This window comes from Gloeophyllum trabeum (genome assembly GCF_000344685.1).
Source record: "Gloeophyllum trabeum ATCC 11539 unplaced genomic scaffold GLOTRscaffold_00003, whole genome shotgun sequence".
NCBI lineage: Eukaryota > Fungi > Basidiomycota > Agaricomycetes > Gloeophyllales > Gloeophyllaceae > Gloeophyllum > Gloeophyllum trabeum.
In genome coordinates this window covers 514,885-537,229 of record NW_006920412.1, presented here as the reverse complement: position 1 = coordinate 537,229, position 22,345 = coordinate 514,885, and the positions used below count along the sequence as shown (strand labels likewise).

Here is a 22,345-nt window from a genome sequence, read left to right as displayed (position 1 = left end):
GAGGAAAGGGTGGTAACGACTCCCGACTTCGTTGGAGTCAGGTCTAGTCAACTGCACTTCACTAACGAAAATTAGGAAACTTAATGGAACTGCCTTATGATACGTACGGTGATAAGCCTCAGGATCGTCTGACCCCCGAAAATGCGGACTCAGCACATCGTACAAGCCCTCCGGAGCTTATTCGACACAGCACTCACACGCCACTAGGCTTTTATGGGCTCTAAAGAACTGCTCTATGTAGCTCCGGACTTCCTAGCATCCTCGAGGCGTACACGGACCCATTCCGCGATTTATCTCCGCAAACAGGAGCTCCGGAGCGACTTAACCAACGCAACTTCTAGATGAATTAGCTCCGGGGCCGTGGGCACTTCTATCGAGGGGCATCGTCCTCATGCCCACCCTCCAGCACTCACTCCCCCTCGCTTCCGTCAAGATACCGAAGGTGCGGACGCATACGAGTCACCATGAGGCCAGCATCAGTCAGCAAGCAGCCAGAGGTAATTAGCACGTGACCAGCGCGTCACACGGAGTGATGGGACCGCTTGGATCAGGTGGCAGAGCATCAAGGCGACCTCTAGGGGTTGGGACGAGCAAGTAGGAGTGCAAGGGAGTCGTGTGGTGCATGGTATAGCGGCGGCAAGTGCTGAGCAATCCTGTGGGTAGCGGCGGTTATTTGTTATTTATCTCTGGATGGTCGCAAAGCCATTCCTGTAGTATAAATTGTACAAAGTAGCATACAGAAAAACAAGTTTCGACTTCACCATCTCAGAGAATTAGTGTTACGATCTCAGCAACCCGAGAAGTTCGAAAGCGTCGAACTTAGCGAATTATAACCGATCCTAGCTTTGCCAATAGGCCTGACTCGTCAAGTGAATTATCTCCGCCATCGATTCAATTAGCTCCGGTGAGTCTCACATAGTGAAATAAAATTAAACAAGTCCTTTTAGCATTTTCTACTCCCGTGGGCCCGAACCTATACTCGGTTCCGTGGTTTGCGACTTTGTTTGCGACTTTCCGGAGATAAATACTCCGGAGCGTCCACTAGTGTTTGTTTCAGGCGTCAAGGTTTTTGTTTTATTTTTCTAGGTCTTCCTACGGACTACCCTACGGTGTCTTACTCCTCCTTTCCCCCTCGAACTATTAAATACCCTTCAGTTGTCTCGGACCGCCTTCACCCATATCACGGGGTTTAGGTTTATTTCTTTTGGTCCTTGGTGATTGTTGTGTGTCTGTGCATATCAACGGATTACCGTGGCTTGATCTTGAAGCAGGATTAGTGATTAGGGTCATATGGATCAGGACACGAAAGCACTGACTCAATCTTTTTGCCACCTTCCGAGGCCATATCAATGTGGTGAATAACGAGACTTTGACTGAGGGTATGAGGGGGGAACCACAGTGTAAAGTACGATTGTGGATCAGTATAAGACACAAAATCATGTGTTGCAATGTGTCGCCACACGACGGAAAATATACACTAGTGACTCACACTTCATCTCCTTCTAGTGCGAAGACAACCTGTTGTGCCCAGGCCGCAATGCTTTCCTTCGCTCCAGAGCCAGAGCCAGAGCCATTCATCAATATACTTAGTAAGTCCGATCTCCACTGTAGGACTCTTCTATTGTTGATATCTGCGTGCACTTGATGTGAAGCATCAGACAGCGCACTTCGTATCTCATAAACGTGGTGGCCCAAGGACAAGAGAAACAGGCACAACTTCAAGGTCAAAGACACTCGAAGACGCATCACACACGGAATTCTGGAAAGCAATATGCACTCGAGGCTACCAGCAATTATGAGGAGCTTAGCCAAATTAAGGAGAACAATAGCGCACCAAGACGTCTTCCGATAAGCCCGAGTCCCCGTCTTCTAGCCAGCCAAATATGACTTGGACAGTGGCTCCGCTGGGAGGAAACGTGAGACCCACTACAGGGGCATGGGTACGCCACACATGTCACTGATACAGCGCGCTAGCCATGAGTCCATAGATATCCTCTGGGCCAGCCATACAGATGACAGGGATTACCGGAATATCAGTGAAAGCAGCACCAGGAAGCATGTGGATGTTCAGGTTCTCGTCTTGACATTTGACATTGGTGTGATCAGGTGCCTCCTGGCCTGCAGGACAGCTGTCCTTGTCGCTGGAGCCTTCACCGAAAGAATCGAACTGCGCCGGCGGTGTGTAGGGTCTGTCGTAGTCAGAGGCATGCCAGCGGGGGCGAACTGGCTTCTCTGAGACCAACACCCGTTGCTGCCGAGAACCAGAAGCATCACTGGCCTCGATCCCAGTACGTTGTGGAGGTCCGAATGACCTTCCAGATGCTGAATTAGCACTAGATTTGGCCCTTGAATGGGAGGATGTGCTCGGAGGGGTTGAGCACCCTGTGAGAAGCTGAGGGAAATCATCGGCCGTGCAGCAGACCACAAGTGTAGCAATCGACGTAGTTGTGGTGTATTTCTGTACAGGATTAACCAATACTTTCGGGTGGCGGGGGAGAGCAAAGCGTGCCCTATCACTAGGATTCAGACGGAAGTCAGCAATGCAGTTCCAAGGTTTGGAAAACTGAAGACTCTCGTACAATATTAAGACTCCCGGAGATGACAGGAACATCAGATAGGTTATGAGGTTGGAAAACAGGGATTCTTTCGAGTTCGGAGTGCAGGACTGCTGCGACTCTGCCCGTAGAAGTGATCTTAAGGTCACAGTCGTCGAAAGAGCGACGTCAAAGAAGCGACTAAGATCGCCTTCGAGAGCATCGCGACGCTCTATTTCTACCTCGTCATCCTGTGTGTCTTGGATGACGGGACGCCTCTGAAGTAGCTCGGCACTCAAGCTACTCGCGTGTCCCGAAACAAAAGGATGTGGACCCTATGGTATAGATCGTCTCTGGTCATTCGCAAATCGTTGGTATAAGGGAAGCTTACATGCGTAAACCAGTGAGGTAGGGAATGCGGAAGACATTCACTCAGGCTGCGAACCTGAGCAGGCCAAACTTCATTGCTGGAACGAACAGCATGTAACGTTACATGCTCCGCGTCCTTCCAAAAGTTCATTCTAACACGCGAAGAGACAAGGTGAATCTTCCATGTAGTTTCATGGATTGCGATATCCGTACCCTGGGCAGTACGCTGAAGTTATCCCCCGCCTCCAGTCTAGGTAAGTAGTATGCACCGCGCGCAAGCGTGAGTTGGTTGAACTTGAGCCACAACTTTAGCAGCACCGCCACAAAGTGATGGGATGCGTCACTTTTGTCCCTCGCGTTGGTCCCGCGAGGATGTCCTGGAATTTGAAGCTTAAATGTTGCAATTTGAAACCTGAGCGATGGAAGTCATTCACTTTATAGAGGACGTCGTGATGCGACTGTGAGATACTGGCACAAAGCCACCGTTATTCTGATGAATATCGGCTGCGTATTTTGTTCCCTCACGACATGGCGTCTGTAAGGTAAGAGCTTCGAGAGACGAGACGGATGAAATAACAATACAAGACTGAAATCCGTCTAGGGAAGCCGGTCGTCGAGCGTGCATTCCGTGCTTGTAACGCTCGTGCACTGAGTAGATTATTCAAAGACCCAGGAATACGATGTCTCTACACTACGAGATAAATTACAAGATAAATACAGCATTACGTACTCAATCCATTCTCTAGTGTGTGGTGTTGCGTATAAACAAATGAATGGTACGTGGGGTATTCACACCGGGTGGGCACAGCCGACCCTTCTCTAATGCGACACCCGCCGGTGCCCAACCGTCTTACTTCTCGATATCGGCTCCTCCTGCCCCCCCCTTCTGCGCGATAAGTCGTCTTCCAACTCCTCGACGGACAGCGACCCGCCCTTGCGATGGAACACCTGGTCCCACCACCACTCCCCTTCGGGCCGGCGCACGATACGCGCGTCCACGCGCGCGTCGCCTTGCCCGCGGTTCAGCCAAATCCACTTGTACTGGATCGCCACGGTGACGAAGGGGCCCCACCGCGGGCGCTGCGCATTCTTGGGCTCGTTCCAGACGACGTCGTAATCGGGTTGGCAGTTGCTAGTGGAGGTGACGTTAAGGTTAAAGGTTGGGCAAGCGGGATATGTGGAGGAGACGTACAAATGCACTATTCCTGGGAAGAGCTGCGTGAAGCGCTCCGGCGCAGTGCGCACGTCAAACTGCTCCTTCTGGTGCGCCACCTGCTCCTCCTCGGGCATGCTATCGTCCCCGTCGGCCAGGGACAAGCCATATCTACGTGGACAAACGCCATCAGTACCACTAACACTGATAAAGCAAGAGGTAAGGGACACGCGACTCACGAAAAGCGACAGTGGGTGATGTCCCAACTCATCGAGAGGTGCTTGAAGTACTCGGGCCGATGCTTCCACACGGCCCAGTACAGGCCTTGGTCCCCGAACTTGGGCTTGAGAGGGTCGGTTCCGGTCGCTCTCCAAGCGGCGGGGGATATTGACTTGGGTGAGGAGGGCGGGAAGAGGGTGGAGGGCATGAAGCTCGTCGCACGCATCGCACGGAGGTTCAACAGCCTATACATGGCCGTCGTGAGCACAGGTACGGCGAGGGACAGGGTAAGGCGTACATGACACAAGTACAGATCTCCATTGGGTCGCTGTCGGCGCCGAGCGTCGGGAACGCAATCATCTGGTCGTCGTGCATCTCCTGGAACTCGCGCCAGAGGAGAAAGGGGTCAACGAGGAAGAGCATGTCCGTATCGTAGAATATGACTTTTTCCACGTCGTAGAGGAGTTCATGGATGAAGACTTTTACGAGGCCGCCTGGGCGTGGAATTAGCGATTCGAGCACACGGGTGTGGCGGAAAGGAGGGGACGTATTGCACGATAACCGCTACTATGCATACTGCAAAAGCACTCACCAAGTCCCGCTGAATATCTTGTGTCTACCCCGGCCCGGGATGCTCTGGCTCTGATCATCGCGTCCGTTAGGGGGTAGTACCGCACGTTCACGGGGTACGCCGGTCTGCTAAACAGGTCTATCTTTTCTTGGATTATCGGAACCGCGTCTGGACTGCAAATTATATGGAAGTCCGCAGGTCTTGATACGTGCATCAGCGCGGTTTTGAGCGCGAGCAAACCCTCGGTCGCGGATGAGGCTCCGAATGTCACGAGCGCAAACACCACAGGGGCCATCGCGGTGTCTGCGACCTTACTGTCCGAGGGCGACGAAACATTAAGGTGGAAGTTAATAGTCGAGTCGGATTGCTGCTTGAGGTTAATAACAGACTTGAGCGAGTCGATAGGGTGGGTGTACGACAGGAAAGCGTAGTTCAGGCCGAAGAAAAGAACGAGGGCGACGGGCAGGACATAGCGAGTGGTAAAGGGCATCCTCCGGGGTATATGGCAGTCAGTCTATGGTGTGCTGTCGTAGCTGGCGTTGAGCAGTGTCCGTGAACGGCTCGGGCGCATTTGTCTGGAAAATGAAATATGGAATATAGGGATAACCGAACAGATCCGATCTCTGCGACAAACGGTGGCGCGGACTCATAGCGACGACGCGGACAACGATCCTCGACATGCCTCTGAAGCTGCAAGACGGTGCAGCAGCATGGACGGAAATATGGTGCTACGAATGTCTGCCTTGAATAGACTACTTCCAATTACCCGTCAAATAGAGTAAACCCTCGAAGTGATTGACGAGGAAGCGATCATCGACAGTACTTAGTCACCCGCCGACCGAACAAAATCCAAACGTCAGCCACATTCATCTCCTCAACGGCTCTTTTATTTGTCGGCAGTGGTTGGGACAAGAAACAACGCCCTCGCCTTTTACTAGGGCGTTCCGTGTCTCAACCCCAAGTCAGTGTCGATTGCCAATTTCTCAACTATCAGGGCTACCTTGTTTGTGTCCTTTTTACTTTAATTTTACATTTGGTTTGTACCGAGATCATACTCTGCTTTCGCGGGAGGTTGCCATAAAGTCCTGCACGAAGGCTTATGTGGCCATCGTCGACATGGGCAAGGGGTGAGACCGCTAGAATACATTTGACACTATCTACATGGTACACGTCCGGTTCAGTAGGTAAGTCTAATGCGCACTCTTTCATCTTGTAGGTCCGGATGAACCAGACCCTGCCTGACTACCTGCCTTCCTCTCCGCATTCCCCTCGTTCACCGCACCGTATGTCGACCCTTCAAGCCCCGTATTCCTCATGGTGGTCAGCTCCCCCTCGATATCACCCGTGAACGCGTCCGTAGCCACAGTCGACGCCCCGCTAGTGAGCCTGACACCGCCAAACTGATCGCCTGTCGAGCCACCAGGGATGATCCCGCCGGAGCCATAGTCGGCTTCATCGAGACCGTAGTTACCGTCGATGGAGGTGGTGTTGGTCTGCGGTTTCGCGGCGATGGCGCCGTCTGTGACGTGGACGGTGAGTCTGTTCAGAGCTTGGTACCAGGTAGCATCGAGAGACGTACCGCTACCCATCTCTCTGTTTAGCTTGTTGTAATCGATGTCGCCTGGGTCTGTGACATAGGAAACCGTAAGTCGCGTCCCTGACCGCCGACCGGAGATGAGTGGTTCACGTACCATCAATTCCGAGCATCTTCTGGTCCTTGCGGTCGAAATCGTTCTGGTTTGGTCGGTAGGTCATAGCTAGCTTATGTATTTATGATCCTTATTGTCAGTCGGTTGGATGTCAAGCGCAATGGGATGCACGTAGCTTTTCTCCATTCTACTGTCAGCTACATACAGTAGAGTGCGGGGTATGTGACGTCACTTGCTTCCCGGCCACAAACGTGAGAAAGGTGGCTTCGCAGTTCGGAGGGTGCATGTTATCAAGCAACTCGGGACACTACCCGACCGCTCACGACAATTACCTTTGCTCTGAAGTGATATTGCTGTAGCAGGTGCATTTCAATACAGTACCCGCGGATGAAATAAGGTCCACGTGTCAGCAACAGCGACCTACTCAAAGCGTTCTTCAGTCACTGGCAGAGCCACAACACCCTCATCTTTCACTAGAGCATTTTGCATCTTGGCCTGGCGTAACTCTCCTTGTCTACTAGTAATTGATCACACTTCAAGCTTCTCCTTCTAATTTCCTTTTACTGTGGTGTCATGTCAGTCTGTAGATTCATCATGGCGTCTCCGTTATCGACGTCGTCCAATCGTTCGAAATTGTCGCTACCTGACAGTGATCACTCGAGCACGGTGATTATGTTGACGCCTAGGACTGACGCGTTACCTGCCCCTCGCCGCTGGCAAACCCAACCTGTGCCCCGGTCGCACCACGTCCTGGGCTACCTCATAACCAAAGCTATGACTCGCCGCTTTTACGATAAGTACCTGCCCATGCCCGATGGCGCTTCCGAGGATGAAGAAGAAAGCTACTTCTTGACAATACGAGATTACCTGCCGCAGCTGCTCCCGCGGGAGTACGAACCTGGAGAGCGTCCTCGTTTATGTGGACAAGGACCGCATGAAGATGGGCGAAGTGCTGGTGCTGGCGGACAATCGGGGACGGCTCCCGAAACATCGAGTGCCACCCCCGCCCGACGCGGTCGACAAGATTGCCGACGACTTGGGTCTTGAAGGCGACGCCCGCGAGCCTATTTGGTACAAGTGTGTTGACTGAACAAATGGTGCGTCTGAGACCGCTGAATTCTCTGTCTCCATCCTTACAGTCCTCACAGCCAAGTACCCGAAGAGCCACTGCTCACGACTATGGCTTCTTTTGTATGCGGCGCGCCCAGTGCCCCGCCCTCGGAGATTCTAGCTTGCCACCTGCCGTACATGTGTATAATACTGTATTTCCACAATTTGCGAGCTGTGTACGCTACCTTCGGGAGGCTTCGAGATTTCTGTTCGTTACGTTCTGGACATAAAGGATAGCTGTCGTGCCATATACTCGAATGTTACGTACATGTGCTTGACCGTACACATAGCACGGAAATAAGCCAAAGGTGTATGTGTATCATCACATGGCAAGTGAATGTTTGAAAGCTACAGTGTTACATACACATTTCTAGCACATCGAACAAGCATACATACCATCTCTCGAGTGGATGTGCCACTACGGCATTGCATTGACTCCTGCTACATGACATCATAAAATAGAAGTTACGAAAACACCAGAGCCAATTGTTAAGAAGACACATACAATGAACTCATTCAGCGCGACTCATGCCATCTAACAATGACCACAACAGCCAGACATTGGGGAGTCCTGAGTGCGGTCACTCTGGCAGTCCTGGACCACATCTCTGGCAGAGGAGATATCTTGTCCGCCCTGCTCATGGGTGCAACAGGAGTCCTCATTGCCACATTTGTTGCGAGCAGAGTTAGTGTCAGCCTCGGGCGAGCTTCCCATACAGCAGGTGTCAGGTTCTCCATCGCAGCAGGGGTCCGGCGCGGGCGCGGTGGCGTCTTGGTGGCCGCAGCAGCTCTAGCCCGGTATTCAGTAAGTTCGAAGGGTCCGGATCTGTCAGGAAACGTACATCGTTGCAGCCGTCACTGGGGAGGGCATTCTGCGTAAGAGTATTCCTCTTCTTGAAGACAATCTCTCGGGTGCAGCACTTCTCACCATCGGCGTTCACAGGCTTGCAGCAGTCCTAGTAGTAGCGATTGAGATACCTCTGTCCAGGCGTAACTGGAGTTTCAGTACTCTTACCCCGACAGATTCTCCGCAAACACATTGATCAGCTTTGGAGCATTCCTCCTTGGATTCGCAGCATGAACAAATATCTCTGTATCGTTCCCCTTCTTCCAGCTCCGAGATGGGCAGCACTGGCGCACGACACGACCCGCAACATCCACCGTCAAAGTCTGGGTTCCTCGCCCAGCGCACCATCTTCACGCCTTCCCATCCGAAGAGGAAGCCCAGCAAAATGGACGTGGCACCATCCAGCCACCAGCCACCTCGCCACACACGGAATATGAGCGAGCCTACGAAGAGGACTATGGTAATCTGGATGCAAGAGAGCGAGCACGTCGCTTCGCCCTGCATGGTGGAGCTATTCAGCGCACGCGCAAGGTACCGCTTCGGCAACCATATCAGGATCATAATGACCAGCGCTGAGGCCGAGATTATGAGGGAGGCGTTGCTCGAGTCTGGTTCTTCATGACGGACGAGGACCGCGACTGCAGTGCCGATCGTCGACGCTGCGAGCAGTAGCAGAAGAGCACCTATAGCGAGCGTCGAGTGCTTTTCAAACCTATATTATTATACGAAGGCAGAAAAGTGAGAGGTAGATCTCCTGTGAAATATGACAGTTTTGAGCGTCACCTGAGACTGCGAGGGTCGAGCGTCGCGGCTCGTTCTTCTCCTGGTTTGGCAACATTTCTGAAACGCCATACCACGATAAGGGACGATGCTACTTCGACAGCCGATTGAATCCCGAAGAATATAAGAGAGCGGGAGGAGGACTCCGCGCCAAAGCCGATCGACAGTCCACCCTCCGCGCCGTTGTACAGCACCGACGCGACGCTGATGGCAATCGCCCAAAGCTGCAGCTTGCGATACGAAGGCATACCGAACGTCTAGCAAGTCGGACGAATCCCGCCCGCATACTTGCCTTGTTTATAGAACTTGTTTCCCAGCCGTCGAAGTTCGGCCGTGTATCCGGGTCACGCCTCCCCGGCGCGTAGATCACAGCTTTGTTACATACATCCCGCGAATGCCACTACGCGTCCTGCGGCCATGACGCTCATGACTCCGGATGTTCCGACGCTCAAGAAAGTCAAGAACAGGGTCATAGGGAACCCAACGGAGAAACTCGCTTTGACGCAGGACGAGCGGTTCATAAACGCGTGAGTACCGAAGCTGTGGCAGGATATGTGAATACGCTTCGTATCACCCTGTCCACTGTTAATCCCATATTTCGTGACATAGTCTCGTGGACTGCGTTGAGCCGACCGCGTCGTATGATCCGCGCTATGCAGATACCCCGGAGGATCTTCGAATTGAGGCGGCTCAGGTAATCTCATCGCTCGCATACGGGCCAGAGGCAGCTTTGAAGAACCTGCTGCGATTTCAAGCACACCAGGCTTTCGTCTGTGCTGTCTCCAATCTGCAACCTACCGATTCCCCGGCCTTGAAGGCAGCGTTGGCGAGAGGGCTCAGAGTGTTAGGATCGTCTATTGCGGATGTAGTGGGCCCTTCGATGTGGGGGATACGTGCTGAGAAATCGGAGGCACGAGGCGAGGCGAAGGTCGCATTAGAGTATCTATTCCAGGTACGTCTACTTATCGCAGTGGCGTCCTGCCTTAATTGAAGTTGTGCTAAACTCCTCAGGCCGAAATTCTTGACCTTTGGCTGCCTCTTCTCGAAGACCCATCTATTCAGGTCACTATGCCAATAGCGCAGCTAATTGCGTCCGCCATACGCAGAGCGCCCCATCGACAAGCTGTCGTGGATTGGCTGCCTCCTGTGGATAGGGCTAAAGAGAGCCGTAAACGTGGTTGGGAGAAACCAGTGAGGACATCGGGGAAACAAGGTGGATGGGCTGCTAGATGTTTGACGGCACTCTGTCAAAGCCAGGAAGCGAAGGTACGTATGTCTCGTGTACAACAATGTACAGTGTCTCATTTCATAGCGTTGAAGGTGCAAGAAGCGGCCTTGTCTGCCATAGCTGCATTAGCCAAGGAGAACAATCCCTTGTCCGTAGCACTGGAGACTCTTGGCCCTGACGGTAAATATCTATTCACACCTAGCATTTTGTGGCATACCCCCTTACGCTATACAGGACAGTCCGCACGGTCTATTGCATTGTCATTGTGTAAATCTCGTTCCACGGAGGTCCAGATTGCCGCAAGTTTATGGTATGCCGGAGTAACTTTTCTAATTTCGCATGACGTTCATTTGGGAGGTAGTGTAACAAGAATTGTGCGAGCTACGACTATAACAGAATATGGTCCTCTGCACATTCATCCCCCTGCTGTGGACTCACCGCTGGTCATGGTCATCTTACCTGTGCTCAACCGCCTAATCGAGTCGCCGAAAGTATCGCATGAGGCCAAGATGAAAGCGTGTTTCATTCTCAGTTCGTATTTCCTTCCATGATTTTTGCACAAGCTGAGCACAGAACTCTTTTGCAGGCTACCTAGTCACAGATGATCGGGAACTGTGCCAGTTAGCCTTCGAACGAGGTTCTCTCTCAAAAGTGTCTGATCTCGCGAAGCAAATCACACCTTTGGAGAAGAGCAGTGACTGGGACGAAGACGAACCTGAAAGCATATCTTGTCTTCGGGAGGTAGGTCGGTCTCTGGCATGTCACACTATGCACCCTGAAATGTATCGTAGGCCGCTCTGACCGCCGTCGCCTGTATATCCATGTTCGACAACGATATTCGGAGAGAAATCACCGACAACCTGGACCTCCTCCCTGTCATCCACGCGTCCTTGTCTCATCGGCACGTCGGCGTACGGTATGCGGCGTGCCAGTGCGTGCGAGCAATTGCGCGCCACGTCGGTGCCCTGCGTACGAGTATAGTCGACAACGAGTTGGGAAGTGGCATATTCCGGATTTTCCAGAAGGAGGAAGAGGACCGGCAGGTTACGCATGCTGCATCAGCGGCGATATGTAATTTGATGAACGAGTCTTCGCCGTTACAGAAGGTATGATTCCAAGACTATCCTTCCTCGGCAGGACAAAGTTAGACCTGGCTCTGGTGGACCAGGTATTTCTTGAGCAAGGCATCGTCACCCGGCTGATTCAGTTGCTCAACGGCGATGACCCTGCGCTGCGACTGAACGCCATCTGGGCAATTAAGAACACAATGTACAGAGCGACCCACGAAGTCAAGAAGAACGTCATGGGCCAAATCGGCTGGGAGCAATTTGCCAAGTTAGTAGGACCCAACGTCGACGTTAACGTCCTTGTTAAATCATTTTAGTCTGTTGACAGATCCAAGTGCGGATATCCAGGAGCAAGCAATACATGTCCTGCAGAACATCGTGGATTCGGAGGAGAATATCAAGATGGTCTTCGATGAGATAGGCGGTGACGCACTGCTCAGTGCTGTGGAGGTTGCCCTGAATTCGGAGAACGAACACGTCTTGCGCCATGTCAGTTCGTTATGCTCTCTCGGTTCTATGCGGTTAACTGAATGGTCGGAAAGGGAGCCGCACTGTTATCCAACCTCGCAAATGGTTCCGCGGCATACCAAGACCAGATCCTCGCACACCAGGAACTGCTGTCGGCGTTGCGGAACTGCCTCATCGACCATAACGTGGAAGTCCGCAAACCAGCCATGGCGTGCATCCTACAGCTGTCGAAGTCGAATCTCCGCAGCCAGCAAGCCCTCCGGGACGCCAACATCCACTCAGTGTTGCAGCGGATGACCGACCACAGCCGTGGGATCAGCTTGAGTCCGGGTGGGTTGGGCCGACACCATCTCGGTGTGGAGGACAACTTGGATGTTCGAGAGATGGCCCGGGAAGCCCTGGAGTGGCTTGAGCATGGCGAGGATATGCAATGCTAGTGCCCGCTATTTTATCACAAGCTTTGACCGCTCTGCCGCCGCCGCCGCTTCTTCCTTTCGTGGTCTCGGCTGTAATATATACCGGACGTTTGTGTACGACTTTAGTTGAGCTCGTTGTTGCTGTACCATATATCTCGTACTACAGGATATGTGCTGAGTGTTTTCTCCGGGTTGTGTGGGACGGGCGGGCGGGAAGACACCACTGGGAGGTCCGAACGGCCGTCCTAGCAGCGTCCCGGGCCTCTCCGGCATGCACACAAGTAAGCAGGGTCCGAAATTTCTCAAGCATCCCACCGCGTCTGGCACGGACACGTCGACGGCCCATCCCTCTTTCTGCAATGGCGACACTAGCACGGTTACGGCCTACGATTGCCAGGCGCACTGTAAGGGTTCATAGACGTCGCCGTGTAGTTTGTGCTGAACGAGACGCGTCTGCAGCCCTTCCGAGTCGCCGCGCGGGCGCTGCAAACGTCGGCGGACACGACACAACCACTAGATACCCCCCACAAGTCGGAGCCGTTCCAGGTTAAACTTCATGAAGACTCCTTCCACACATACAGGCTGGATGCCCCGCCGAACTTCGAGGTGGAGGTCACGAAAGATATGCTCATGACCATGTACAAGGAGATGTCAACTATGCGGCGGATGGAGATGGCTGCGGACGCCTTGTACAAGGCGAAGCTTATTCGTGGTTTCTGCCATTTGGCTATCGGGCAGGTACGTTATTGATTTGATCCTTATAGGACTGGAGCTCAAGGAGCATGTAGGAAGCTATCGCGGTCGGCCTGGAGCACGCGATCACGAAGCAGGACCTTGTCATTACTGCCTACCGTTGCCATCCCTTCGCAGTTATGCGCGGCGGTACCATCAAGGGTGTTATTGGCGAGCTGCTCGGCCGACAGGCCGGTATGTCGAACGGGAAGGGTGGTTCCATGCACATCTTCACGCCGAACTTCTTCGGTGGTAATGGTATCGTCGGAGCACAAGTTCCCGTCGGTGCCGGCATCGCGTTCGCCGCGAAGTACCAGGAGAAGCCCATAGCCACCTTCGCCATGTACGGTGATGGTGCTAGCAACCAGGGTCAGGTGTTCGAGGCGTTCAACATGGTGCGTCTCTGGCGTATACTATACATTGCCTTAGCTCTGAAGCCCGATATCAGGCCAAACTCTGGAACCTGCCCTGCGTTTTCGTCTGCGAGAACAATAAGTACGGAATGGGTACCTCCGCCGAACGCAGCTCCTCGAACACCCAGTACTATACTCGTGGCGACAAGATCCCTGGTCTCCAGGTGAACGGAATGGACATCATCGCTGTCCTCCAGGCATGCCGGTTCGCAAAGAACTGGGCAGTCTCGGGCAACGGCCCTCTCGTCATGGAGTTCGTCACCTATCGTTACGGTGGTCACTCGTACGTCCAGTCTTTGTTCTCTACTCGCGTATTATTGAGTACCCGATCTAGCATGTCGGATCCTGGAACCACCTACCGTACACGTGAGGAGATCCAGCGGATGCGTTCCACGCAGGACCCCATCCGTGGTCTCCAGCACTACATTGAGGAGTGGGGTTTGGCTACGGAGGAGGAACTCAAGGTCCGTACAGGACTCCAGAATGATTGTCCCTGTTCAGTCTGACTGACCTTTTCTGCAGAAACTCGACAAGCAAGCTAAGGCCGAAGTCGACGAGGCAGTTGAGGAGGCCAAGGCTTCGCCAGAGCCCAAGATTGAGGACCTCTGGACCGACATCTACTACAAGGGTACTGAGCCGCCGTTCATGCGCGGTCGCGAGCGGGAGGAGGTGAGTTGTGCATTATAATATATGCTGTTTTGGAACTCACTCTTGGTAAAGGTTCACTACTACTAAAATACACGCAGGCGGATCTTTGAGGATTGGGTCTTTTGTCGATCGTTTATAGACTCTGTTTAGTACTTAGGTATACATGCGTCGGATATCCGACACCCAAATAATTGATGCTAGCATCGTCCCCAACAAACTCCGTGTAAGAGTACAGTTCGTGTGCCTGAGGGTGGGTCACGCTCGTGACATGTCCAGCCCTGCTCCTCGTCCTTCCACAAGTCCTCTAGCGTCTAGACGGCTGGTCTCTGGCGTGTCGCCTTCTCACTCCCCAAGCCAGGCCCGGAATCCTGTATCTTTGCGTCTTTACAAGGTCCTCGGGGCTGGGTTCGAAGATGAAGCAACTAAGGAAGCTCTGCGGACGGTGTCCGAGCTGTACGGCGCGTCCAATGCTGCTGGATCCAAGACTACGAATGTAAATGGCAATGCAAAACCTATAGCCGGCAGCTCTGAAGACTCGGATGAACTGGATTCAGACGAGGACGAGCGAAGCGATACAGATGAAGATGAGAAGCTTTCGTTGGGCCCGTACCTATCGCGTCAGGTCGTGGCGCCCACAGGAGCTGCTGCTCGTGCCAGGAAGAACCTAAGAAGAGACATTGATTTGAAACTGGCTAGCAGTAGCCGGAAGTTTCTGAAGGCATTGGGTGAAGTAGACCAAGTAAGCTCCTCCCTGAAATCTATGCTGCTTCGTCTATGCTGTACCAGTGCGTATGGTGGTATTCGGGGCGCTTGTGTTTCTCGTTGAGCAAGGCTAGAGGGTATGTCGGGTGTAAAGGAGTGCACTGTGTTCTTCGTATCCTCGTTGCAGTGGCATGCTGGAACACTGAGACAAGCTGGACAGTTAGTAGTGGGGCACTCCTCACGAGCTAAGTGCCGTCTTGACCTGCGCTTCATTGCCTCGATAAAAGCAGTATATTGACAATATGAGGTGACTCCAAGGCTTGCCTGTATGAGCAGGCAGGATTTGCAACCACCGCACCTGCATACACTCAGCTATCCCTGAATAACCCTGGTCAGTCATTAACTATATTGCACCGCAGAAACTGGATGCATTGCAAGAGCATATAACATCTATGCGCACTCAATGCGATGAAGCCCACGAGCAGTTGCAAACGACCAACGAAGCATGTAAGTCGCTGCTCGACCAGGCTGGGAACTTGCGACAAGAGAGGTACCTTTCCGGACTCAGTTTGTCGGATTATACCTAATCCCAAGTCGTTAGGGATATGATAGCTACCCAGCAAACCATTCTCAACCTCTTCCTGTCCCGGTTTACCCTATCGTCAGAGGAAGTAACTGCTCTTACTTCCCGCGACGTCCCGCCTGGCAAGTTGTTCTTCACCTCTATGGACAAGGCCACGAAAGTTCGAGAGGATTGCAGGGTCCTCATGGGTGTGGATGGCCCCACTAAGGCAGGGTTAGTTGAATCCAGTGGACAGCTGGACTGCCGATCCTGACCACAGCTGCCTCAGACTCGATATTATTGCCGCTACATTCGCCAATCTGGAGCAGGCTTATGAAAAGATATTCAGATATCTTGTGAGCGAGTTCCAGACGATAGGGAGAGGCAACCGGGACCGCGAGAGAAGCGTGGATCCTGACGCCAACTTAGAGGCATCTCCGATATTGAAGGAAGCCGTGCGCAGACTTCGGAGTCGACCTGAATTGCTTTCGTAAGTCGGTCATTCAAGTTTCTCCGAAACCCGCACTCATATTGAGATTGTTTAAGGGAAGCGTTGGGTGCGCTATCACAAACTCGTCAGTCTACACTACTCGCCACTTTTCTGGACGCGCTCACTCGAGGCGGCCCATCTGGTCTTCCAAGGCCGATCGAGCTTCACGCGCACGACCCCTTGCGGTACATCGGCGATATGCTAGCTTGGGTGCACCAAGCTATAGCCGCCGAGCGTGAATTTATGGAGAGTCTATTCGGCCTGGGAAGGGAAGGTGAAAGTAGCCGTAGGATGATAGGGAGTGTACGCAGGTTTGAGAAGGGGAAGATGGGAGAGACAGAAGAGTGGATAGGTGAAGTGGTAGACAGGAACGTTGGGAAGTTGTGCGGTCCGCTCAGAGTATGTATCACATCGACCGTCCCTGCTATCCTCTGTCTCACTGCCGAACACAGGTTCGAGTTCAACAGACAGTTAGATCTCAAGAGAGGCCAATCCTTGCGTTCAAAATTGCGAACCTCCTCCACTTCTATGCCTTGACCATGCGACGGACCATCGGCGAAGATGCGGCTCTTTCGCAAGCTCTGGGAGAGTACGTGAACCGCTCTTATAGATTCCTCGCGAATGCTGATGTCGTTGCTCAGGTTGAGTGAAATGTCTTACAAGGTCTTTTTCGACGCCATAGAAGCTCAAGGACGAGCCTTATTACGAGTGATTCTGGTAGGTTTACTTCCTGCCCATTGTAGGTGATACTAATCATCCATTTTATTTTGAAGGATCTCGATGATTCCGCGCTCTCACCGCCAGCGACCGTGGAAGAACATATGCAGACACTACGCGAAATATTATCTGTCTACGAATCTTCTCGGCTTGATGACCCAAGTGATACGCAGCCTGAGGAGGACGGGAAAGCGGAGACATCGGGAGGGCAGTCTCATTTCGGCGTCGAGCGCATTTTGGAAATCATGATCAATCCTGCGCTTGAGGTCTGCCTAACAGCAGCTGAGGACAAGAAGAGAAGCAGACCTACGTGGGATAAATCGGTCTTTGTATTGAACTGTTTGACATATCTACAGGTATGCTCCTGATCCTTCTTCACCAGTGATACAGACCTTCTCACCGCCCAATCTGTGTGCGTCAGGGTGTTTTAGAGCCATATCCGTTCGCTTCTGCGGAAAAGGAGCGTTTGGATGCACTGGTGGAAGAAAGAGTGAATGATCTCGTCAACGAACATGTAAGCATGTCGTCGCTCTCTCAAGCGCTGTTTTGAATCGAAGTTATCCAGTACCTCGATATTTTGCGAGATGCTGGTCTGGATTCTGCTGTAGCTGTCCTTGAGACCAAGGCCCCGGGAGTGAGTCATCCTTTTCAATTCTCCGTCGCCCATCTGACAGCGCTCTACCCCAAAGGACCCCCTTTCGCGCATAGAAGCTACGCAACCGAACGAATTGTCTCTGGCGTTGCAAAAGTTCTCAAACTGGCTCTCCGGGCTCGAGGTTGTGCACTCACCCAGGCTATCCCGGCTGACGGTGCAGCGTTTGCATTCGCGGATTCACCAGGCGGCGCTGACTCGTGTGGCGAACGCGTATCGAAAGCTGTGTGAAGAAGTCAGAAAACCCGAGAATAAATACGAGGCTGCTAGTACGCTGCTTGGGGGACAGCGGCCGTTTGGACAGATTCATTTGCTCAACCAAATATTCGGACTGGGGGACGAGGGAGAGTAGGTGGCATATTGTATGCGTATCGATGTAGTTTCCCGACTGCATATACAGCCTCGTGTTCAGTATCCTGTCCTGAATGTTACCTCTCCAGGTAGCCTGGTATCGTCTCACATGGACACGGGATAATTGCTGTTGTGGCGTGTTTTTCTCTGTATCTGCGCTGTGTCGAATTCAAGGGGGCCCGTCATGTCTATTGGGGGTGCGCAATCTCGAAGTGGTGTGGCAAAGACATGGCGACCAATTGTGGCCATTTCCGGACGCAAGCAGCTTCCTTGTCAAATGGGACGGGGTGAATGAGCTTCCCCTGTCAACGTAAATAGAGTCGCGGTGGATATCTGGCATATGTCTGGCGGGACGACGTGAAATCTCTGAAAGGTGGACCCACAACGCCTCACCGTCCCTCCTCCCGCCTCCCCATCATTTCTCTCGTAGCGGACGCGTTTCCTTATCGATTCCTCTCGCTCTTTCAATGAAAATTGGTCTCTGGACATGGGGCTTTCATTCCAGATCCTTTACAAGCAGCATGGCGCAGTGGAAGCGCGTTGGGCTCATACGTTTGATTACGTAAGAAATCACGTGATGTAACCCAAAGGTCGCTCGATCGAAACGAGCTGCTGCTAATTTTCTTGCTCTTTGCCTTCCTGACAGCCTTAGATACAGTATATATATTGCTTTTAGACAAACATGTATTTTATCCACCTTTGTTATGAGCTTTTGACAGTTGGACAGTCTATGTTGGACAGTCATTCGAGCATGGTCTATACTTGCTCTGGGACTTCCTTGTTGCATCAGCCATCCAAGCATCTACCACACAGTATTTGGCATTGTCAAATATACAGCTATCATATGTACATGGCACTGACTGTAGTACCTGTGAAAGCCTAATGCCAGTTATTCAGTACACTCAGAAGGTGAAGGAGGCATAATGTCACAGCAACGTGCCAGGACATAGTTAGATCCCCAGTTGAAAGCAACCAGTGAGGGGCCTGAAGACTGCAACTCCCAAGGTGTGAGCAAGTGTCCCACAATCACATATATGCTTTGCTACTCCTTCTCAATTTAGGGCTGGGCAAAAGATTGTACAAAAGGGAATTTCAAGCCAACCAGAGCCTGTGGTAGTCCCTGTCATGTCGGTTACAATCTTTCCCGGCCCCAAAGTCTGCAACTCAAAGTGTCAGAGAAGCGGCAATAGCATGTGGAGGAGAGAAGTTCCGTTGATGTCATTAACACCTGAAAGTGCAAGCTGCTTTGCTGCTAGCCAGCATCCAGCCTATGTAAGATAGTATGTACGGTGAGTCACCTTTGTGCCTCCCGGCCTTGTTGCAAACTCAGACGCAGCATCTGTGGTGCATCTTGAACAATGTCTCGGAAGCACTGCAGGAAGGCGGTCAGGGGGTCATGTCCGTACGCGACATCTAGGCCATTCCTGTGGATTCCCATTTGGAGAGGCCTCCCCGGTGACAGCGCGTACAGTATATGCCAGAGCCTTGTTGGAGCAGTCACGAGAAGATATCTGTGCACACTTGTATCTTGAATATTGGTCCAGCGAAGACTTTTCTCCCTCCACCACACGGAAATCGGAAATTCCAGCCCAGGCTCGGACTCCGGTTGATGATAACGCCCGATGACAAAGATCTGCCTCACTGAGAGGCGGCAGCAAGCACTACCTCCTCACGATTGTTCTACCAACCACCGCCAGGCAAGGAGCAGAAGCTAGTGAATGGCACGGGTACGGGTTGGGTCACGGGTTTTGGTTTCGAACGGGCGTTGAACAACGCATTTTCGAGACCCCCCGGGTCACGGGTACGGCCGAATGGTACCCGTACCCGTACTCGTGCGTACCGTTCTTTTCACTAGCGGAGGCATCCTACATGCGGTCATGAAGCACAAAGATTGCAGTGTTTTCCCGATGAGAAGCCCAGCAACTTGTCTCAATCGATCAATGCAGGTGAGGTGTGGTCGATGCCCTTTCCATGAAATTCTGACCTCATCCAGGGGTATAACTGCCGGGTCTTCTGCAGTGCACCCTCCACAGTTCCATACCACTTGAATGGCAAGAGTTCAGTTATGAGAATATACACTGCCAGTCAGACACTCAGAAATACACGGACAGGAGTAGTGCACTGTCGACTGGGGGCAGCGGGTGCATACACAAGCATATATGCATACAGGCACCACACCTGCACAGGCTTTATCGAGGATCAGCGGCCAGATACTGATATCCCCAATGTCCACCTCGCCTGAGAAGGATATCTAGCATAGAAGTACAGTCCGCAACCTAGAGGGAAGAGGGCAGGTGGAAAAAGCTCAGCTGAACGACAGAAAGCCATGCACCGGATATTGATAGAAGACGATGCCGCAAATAGTCACATAGACAGTAGCAATATGCGAGAGGGTAGATGAACGGGTGGGACTTGCAGGTTGCATGCTACTCGGTGCCCCGGCGGGTTGTAATATGACTGGCTTTGTCCCGCTCCCTGAAATTGGATTACGTACGAATTGAGCCCAAACACCCAGAGAGGATTCCACTCTATTTCTTGTTCGTCCCTGGCCTCGACGCGGGGAGTCATAAATCACAACGTCGCTTGCGACAATCTGAAGCGAGTCGGCTCTCCCTTGCAAAAGAGCTAACCTCCATGCCATCGGTGGTGGATTGACGATGTAGTGAATCGCCTACAGTAGATGGTCCAAGTCGGCAGAGAAAGTGTATCTTGAAATGTGCTGAATAGCGAACGCACCCACATCGATGAGGCTTCGCAACCGGGAGACCGTTTCTCATCATGATTGCGCTGCCCGTGCTGTTGCAGTGCAGGGGAAGCGCGTTGGATGCTTGAGCATCACGTGATATACTCGATAGGCTTGTGACCCATAACTCCCAGCCACATTATGCATATGGTGGCAAGAAGGTGATTGTGCTTGGACACTTCGATGTTGTGGCCATTTTCAAATATCACAAGCCATGCTGCGTGAACGACTTCACCGTAACAGTAATAGTTGGCTCGTGTTTCATCATCTCTGTTTTACAGTACTATATGGCAGGAAACGCGACCCGAAGTAGCACGTCCCGAGAGATGGGTTCGACTCCTCATATACATACACAAATGTAGCATTAGGGTAGGGTATGGCACAGCAACTTTCTTATGTCTGTAACAAAGCAACATGAAATCTCAACATCCCCCGAAGGTAGCGGGGATAGCTCGAGTCCTACAAATACACGGGTACGAAATTGACGAGCAAGGATGAACGTCGTGAGACTGACGTGCCTCGACTCTCGAGCCACCGTCGTGAGCGCTGCAAGGATGGTAAGGATGGATCCTAAGATCTGAGAGGGAGGAGTCCCAAATGCACCAACTGTCTAATAAACACACTTGTACCAAATAGGTTCGCGGGCGTCACCTTCAAGCCCCAAGTCGTCCGCAATCTTGTCAACCACGTCGGGCAGGGGCGGCTCGCGCTGTTTCGAGTGCGCACCCCGATTATCCGCGAGCACAAGCGCGGCGCCCATCTTCATGCGCTCCTTGTCCACATAGACGAGCACGCTATCCAGATTGGTCAGGCCGTACTCGCGCGGGAGGAACTGCGGGAGGAAGTCGTGGAACGTCTGGAAGCAGCTTTCTCTCTCGCGCTCGGAGGGGTTGTCGGGGAGTGGAATGAACTTATCGTAGATGGGGCGATTGAGAATATCTTTGGTTATGAGGAACCCCAGCACGTGGTGCGATCCGTGAACGGGTTGGGTTTGCCAGCGGCGCGGGGCTGGAGATGTGTCGGCCCTAGGGCTAGGATTAGAGGACGTCGGTAAGGGAGACGCGATGATGAATCGACAGACTGGCATGCCAATGACACAACGGCGAAAAGAAACCAACTTGAAAGGAGAAGGTTGACGTTTGGTCAATCGATAGCAAACAAGCAGAAGTACGCAGGGCCAAGAGGCCAGACGCTCTAATATAACTAGGTGGTGACCGATGAGGCTTGAGTGAAGGCATTAACGTTGAGCAGGTCGCTGTTCAAGCTGACGCGTGGACTTTGTCTCGTGGGCGGGCGTTGTCATTCACCCATATCCTACGGTAATTTTGAACAAATGTCAGCTGGGGGCAGAACCGATTATAGGATGACTGCCATTGTCGTGAGCCCTGAGTACCAAGTTGTGTAGATGTGGCATGCAGTGGCGTCCGAACTTCGAAGCCACCTTTTGGAAGCAAAGTATTGTAGTGGCAGCACATACCCCGCACCTCGCATACATAACTAACAGTAGATGTGGAACAGACACTTGTCTTTGCATCTGCTATAAATCATGACAGCGCCTGAATGTCACCGCATGCACGAAAGCGTCAAATTGATAACTCCAATACCAGTCTCCGTAGCACGGGACTCATGAACCAGAGTGTTTGTATAACCGCGGCCACCACAGGACAGATGTACTCCCGACCCACATCAGTGGGCATCATCTAGCCGAGGCACTTCACGGAAGATCCACGTCGCCAGTCCAGGTGATGCAGCGCCAACATGATACTCTGGTCTACGCTCGCGAGGCTCAAGGCGTCAAAAACAAATATACACAGCAGCAACGCACGGAAACCTATCCTTCCAGTGCTTCGCCCAAGCCATACCACACCCCAGACCTCTCGCTCAAATCTGCAAGCCTGGTATATGCACCGGGCTTGATATTCTG

The 22,345-nt window shown here is 52.4% G+C and overlaps 8 protein-coding genes and 1 non-coding gene across 9 annotated transcripts; 5 read left to right on the top strand and 4 right to left on the bottom strand.

Moving 5' to 3' along the window:
- Window positions 1-3,517: 3,517 nt before the first annotated feature.
- On the bottom strand, window positions 3,518-5,415 carry GLOTRDRAFT_136700 (uncharacterized protein). Its single transcript, XM_007865010.1, has 5 exons — window positions 4,868-5,415; window positions 4,574-4,769; window positions 4,296-4,520; window positions 4,096-4,227; window positions 3,518-4,035 (listed from the first exon to the last, which is right to left on the bottom strand). The coding sequence occupies exons 1-5, from the start codon at window positions 5,334-5,336 to the stop codon at window positions 3,723-3,725; spliced, it is 1,335 nt and encodes a 444-aa protein (XP_007863201.1). The 5' UTR covers window positions 5,337-5,415; the 3' UTR covers window positions 3,518-3,722.
- A 564-nt stretch (window positions 5,416-5,979) lies between these two features.
- Window positions 5,980-6,601, bottom strand: GLOTRDRAFT_136699 (uncharacterized protein; the record flags this gene model as incomplete). Its single annotated transcript, XM_007865009.1, has 3 exons — window positions 5,980-6,365; window positions 6,426-6,473; window positions 6,538-6,601. The coding sequence occupies 3 exons, from the start codon at window positions 6,599-6,601 to the stop codon at window positions 6,052-6,054; spliced, it is 426 nt and encodes a 141-aa protein (XP_007863200.1). The 3' UTR covers window positions 5,980-6,051.
- A 488-nt stretch (window positions 6,602-7,089) lies between these two features.
- GLOTRDRAFT_126346 (uncharacterized protein) lies at window positions 7,090-7,585 on the top strand (the record flags this gene model as incomplete). The annotated part of the gene is made up of 2 exons (XM_007865008.1): window positions 7,090-7,292; window positions 7,372-7,585. The coding sequence occupies 2 exons, from the start codon at window positions 7,090-7,092 to the stop codon at window positions 7,583-7,585; spliced, it is 417 nt and encodes a 138-aa protein (XP_007863199.1).
- A 242-nt stretch (window positions 7,586-7,827) lies between these two features.
- On the bottom strand, window positions 7,828-9,490 carry GLOTRDRAFT_71751 (uncharacterized protein). Its single transcript, XM_007865007.1, has 5 exons — window positions 9,236-9,490; window positions 8,621-9,164; window positions 8,448-8,561; window positions 8,111-8,395; window positions 7,828-8,046 (listed from the first exon to the last, which is right to left on the bottom strand). Exons 1-4 carry the CDS (start codon window positions 9,478-9,480, stop codon window positions 8,141-8,143), a joined length of 1,158 nt encoding a protein of 385 aa, XP_007863198.1. The 5' UTR covers window positions 9,481-9,490; the 3' UTR covers window positions 7,828-8,046; window positions 8,111-8,140.
- Window positions 9,491-9,649: 159 nt separating this feature from the next.
- On the top strand, window positions 9,650-12,432 carry GLOTRDRAFT_136697 (ARM repeat-containing protein; the record flags this gene model as incomplete). The annotated part of the gene is made up of 11 exons (XM_007865006.1): window positions 9,650-9,759; window positions 9,842-10,184; window positions 10,244-10,498; window positions 10,553-10,640; window positions 10,695-10,770; window positions 10,822-10,991; window positions 11,047-11,201; window positions 11,252-11,566; window positions 11,629-11,795; window positions 11,845-12,016; window positions 12,070-12,432. The coding sequence occupies 11 exons, from the start codon at window positions 9,650-9,652 to the stop codon at window positions 12,430-12,432; spliced, it is 2,214 nt and encodes a 737-aa protein (XP_007863197.1).
- Window positions 12,433-12,697: 265 nt separating this feature from the next.
- GLOTRDRAFT_136696 (mitochondrial pyruvate dehydrogenase E1 component beta subunit) lies at window positions 12,698-14,419 on the top strand. Its single transcript, XM_007865005.1, has 7 exons — window positions 12,698-12,815; window positions 12,871-13,149; window positions 13,200-13,538; window positions 13,592-13,839; window positions 13,891-14,020; window positions 14,079-14,225; window positions 14,277-14,419. The coding sequence occupies exons 1-7, from the start codon at window positions 12,771-12,773 to the stop codon at window positions 14,289-14,291; spliced, it is 1,203 nt and encodes a 400-aa protein (XP_007863196.1). The 5' UTR covers window positions 12,698-12,770; the 3' UTR covers window positions 14,292-14,419.
- Window positions 14,420-14,472: 53 nt separating this feature from the next.
- Window positions 14,473-17,679, top strand: GLOTRDRAFT_36628 (oligomeric complex COG6; the record flags this gene model as incomplete). Its single annotated transcript, XM_007864728.1, has 11 exons — window positions 14,473-14,943; window positions 15,326-15,456; window positions 15,508-15,702; window positions 15,758-15,958; window positions 16,015-16,357; window positions 16,411-16,547; window positions 16,600-16,666; window positions 16,732-17,031; window positions 17,097-17,189; window positions 17,241-17,309; window positions 17,365-17,679. 11 exons carry the CDS (start codon window positions 14,473-14,475, stop codon window positions 17,677-17,679), a joined length of 2,322 nt encoding a protein of 773 aa, XP_007862919.1.
- Window positions 17,680-18,193: 514 nt separating this feature from the next.
- Window positions 18,194-18,296, top strand: GLOTRDRAFT_t47. The gene has a single exon. It is a non-coding gene; the product is annotated as a tRNA-Met (tRNA).
- Window positions 18,297-21,031: 2,735 nt separating this feature from the next.
- On the bottom strand, window positions 21,032-21,508 carry GLOTRDRAFT_126341 (uncharacterized protein; the record flags this gene model as incomplete). The annotated part of the gene is made up of 1 exon (XM_007865004.1): window positions 21,032-21,508. The coding sequence occupies one exon, from the start codon at window positions 21,506-21,508 to the stop codon at window positions 21,032-21,034; it is 477 nt and encodes a 158-aa protein (XP_007863195.1).
- Window positions 21,509-22,345: the final 837 nt, after the last annotated feature.

Excerpts from the sequence above, each read along its gene's own strand:
- GLOTRDRAFT_136700 (XM_007865010.1), bottom strand. The coding sequence starts at position 5,336 with ATGCCCTTTACCACTCGCTATGTCCTGCCCGTCGCCCTCGTTCTTTTC. Across the intron at positions 4,521-4,573 it reads GAGATCTGTACTTGTGTCAT|GCTGTTGAACCTCCGTGCGA; the intron begins GTACGCCTTACC and ends GGCCATGTATAG. Across the intron at positions 4,228-4,295 it reads ATCACCCACTGTCGCTTTTC|ATATGGCTTGTCCCTGGCCG; the intron begins GTGAGTCGCGTG and ends TTGTCCACGTAG.
- GLOTRDRAFT_71751 (XM_007865007.1), bottom strand. The coding sequence starts at position 9,480 with ATGCCTTCGTATCGCAAGCTGCAGCTTTGGGCGATTGCCATCAGCGTC. Across the intron at positions 9,165-9,235 it reads CTCGACCCTCGCAGTCTCAG|GTTTGAAAAGCACTCGACGC; the intron begins GTGACGCTCAAA and ends ATAATAATATAG. Across the intron at positions 8,396-8,447 it reads CCAGTGACGGCTGCAACGAT|AGCTGCTGCGGCCACCAAGA; the intron begins GTACGTTTCCTG and ends ATACCGGGCTAG.
- GLOTRDRAFT_136696 (XM_007865005.1), top strand. The coding sequence starts at position 12,771 with ATGGCGACACTAGCACGGTTACGGCCTACGATTGCCAGGCGCACT. Across the intron at positions 13,150-13,199 it reads GCCATTTGGCTATCGGGCAG|GAAGCTATCGCGGTCGGCCT; the intron begins GTACGTTATTGA and ends AGGAGCATGTAG. Across the intron at positions 14,021-14,078 it reads CTACGGAGGAGGAACTCAAG|AAACTCGACAAGCAAGCTAA; the intron begins GTCCGTACAGGA and ends CCTTTTCTGCAG.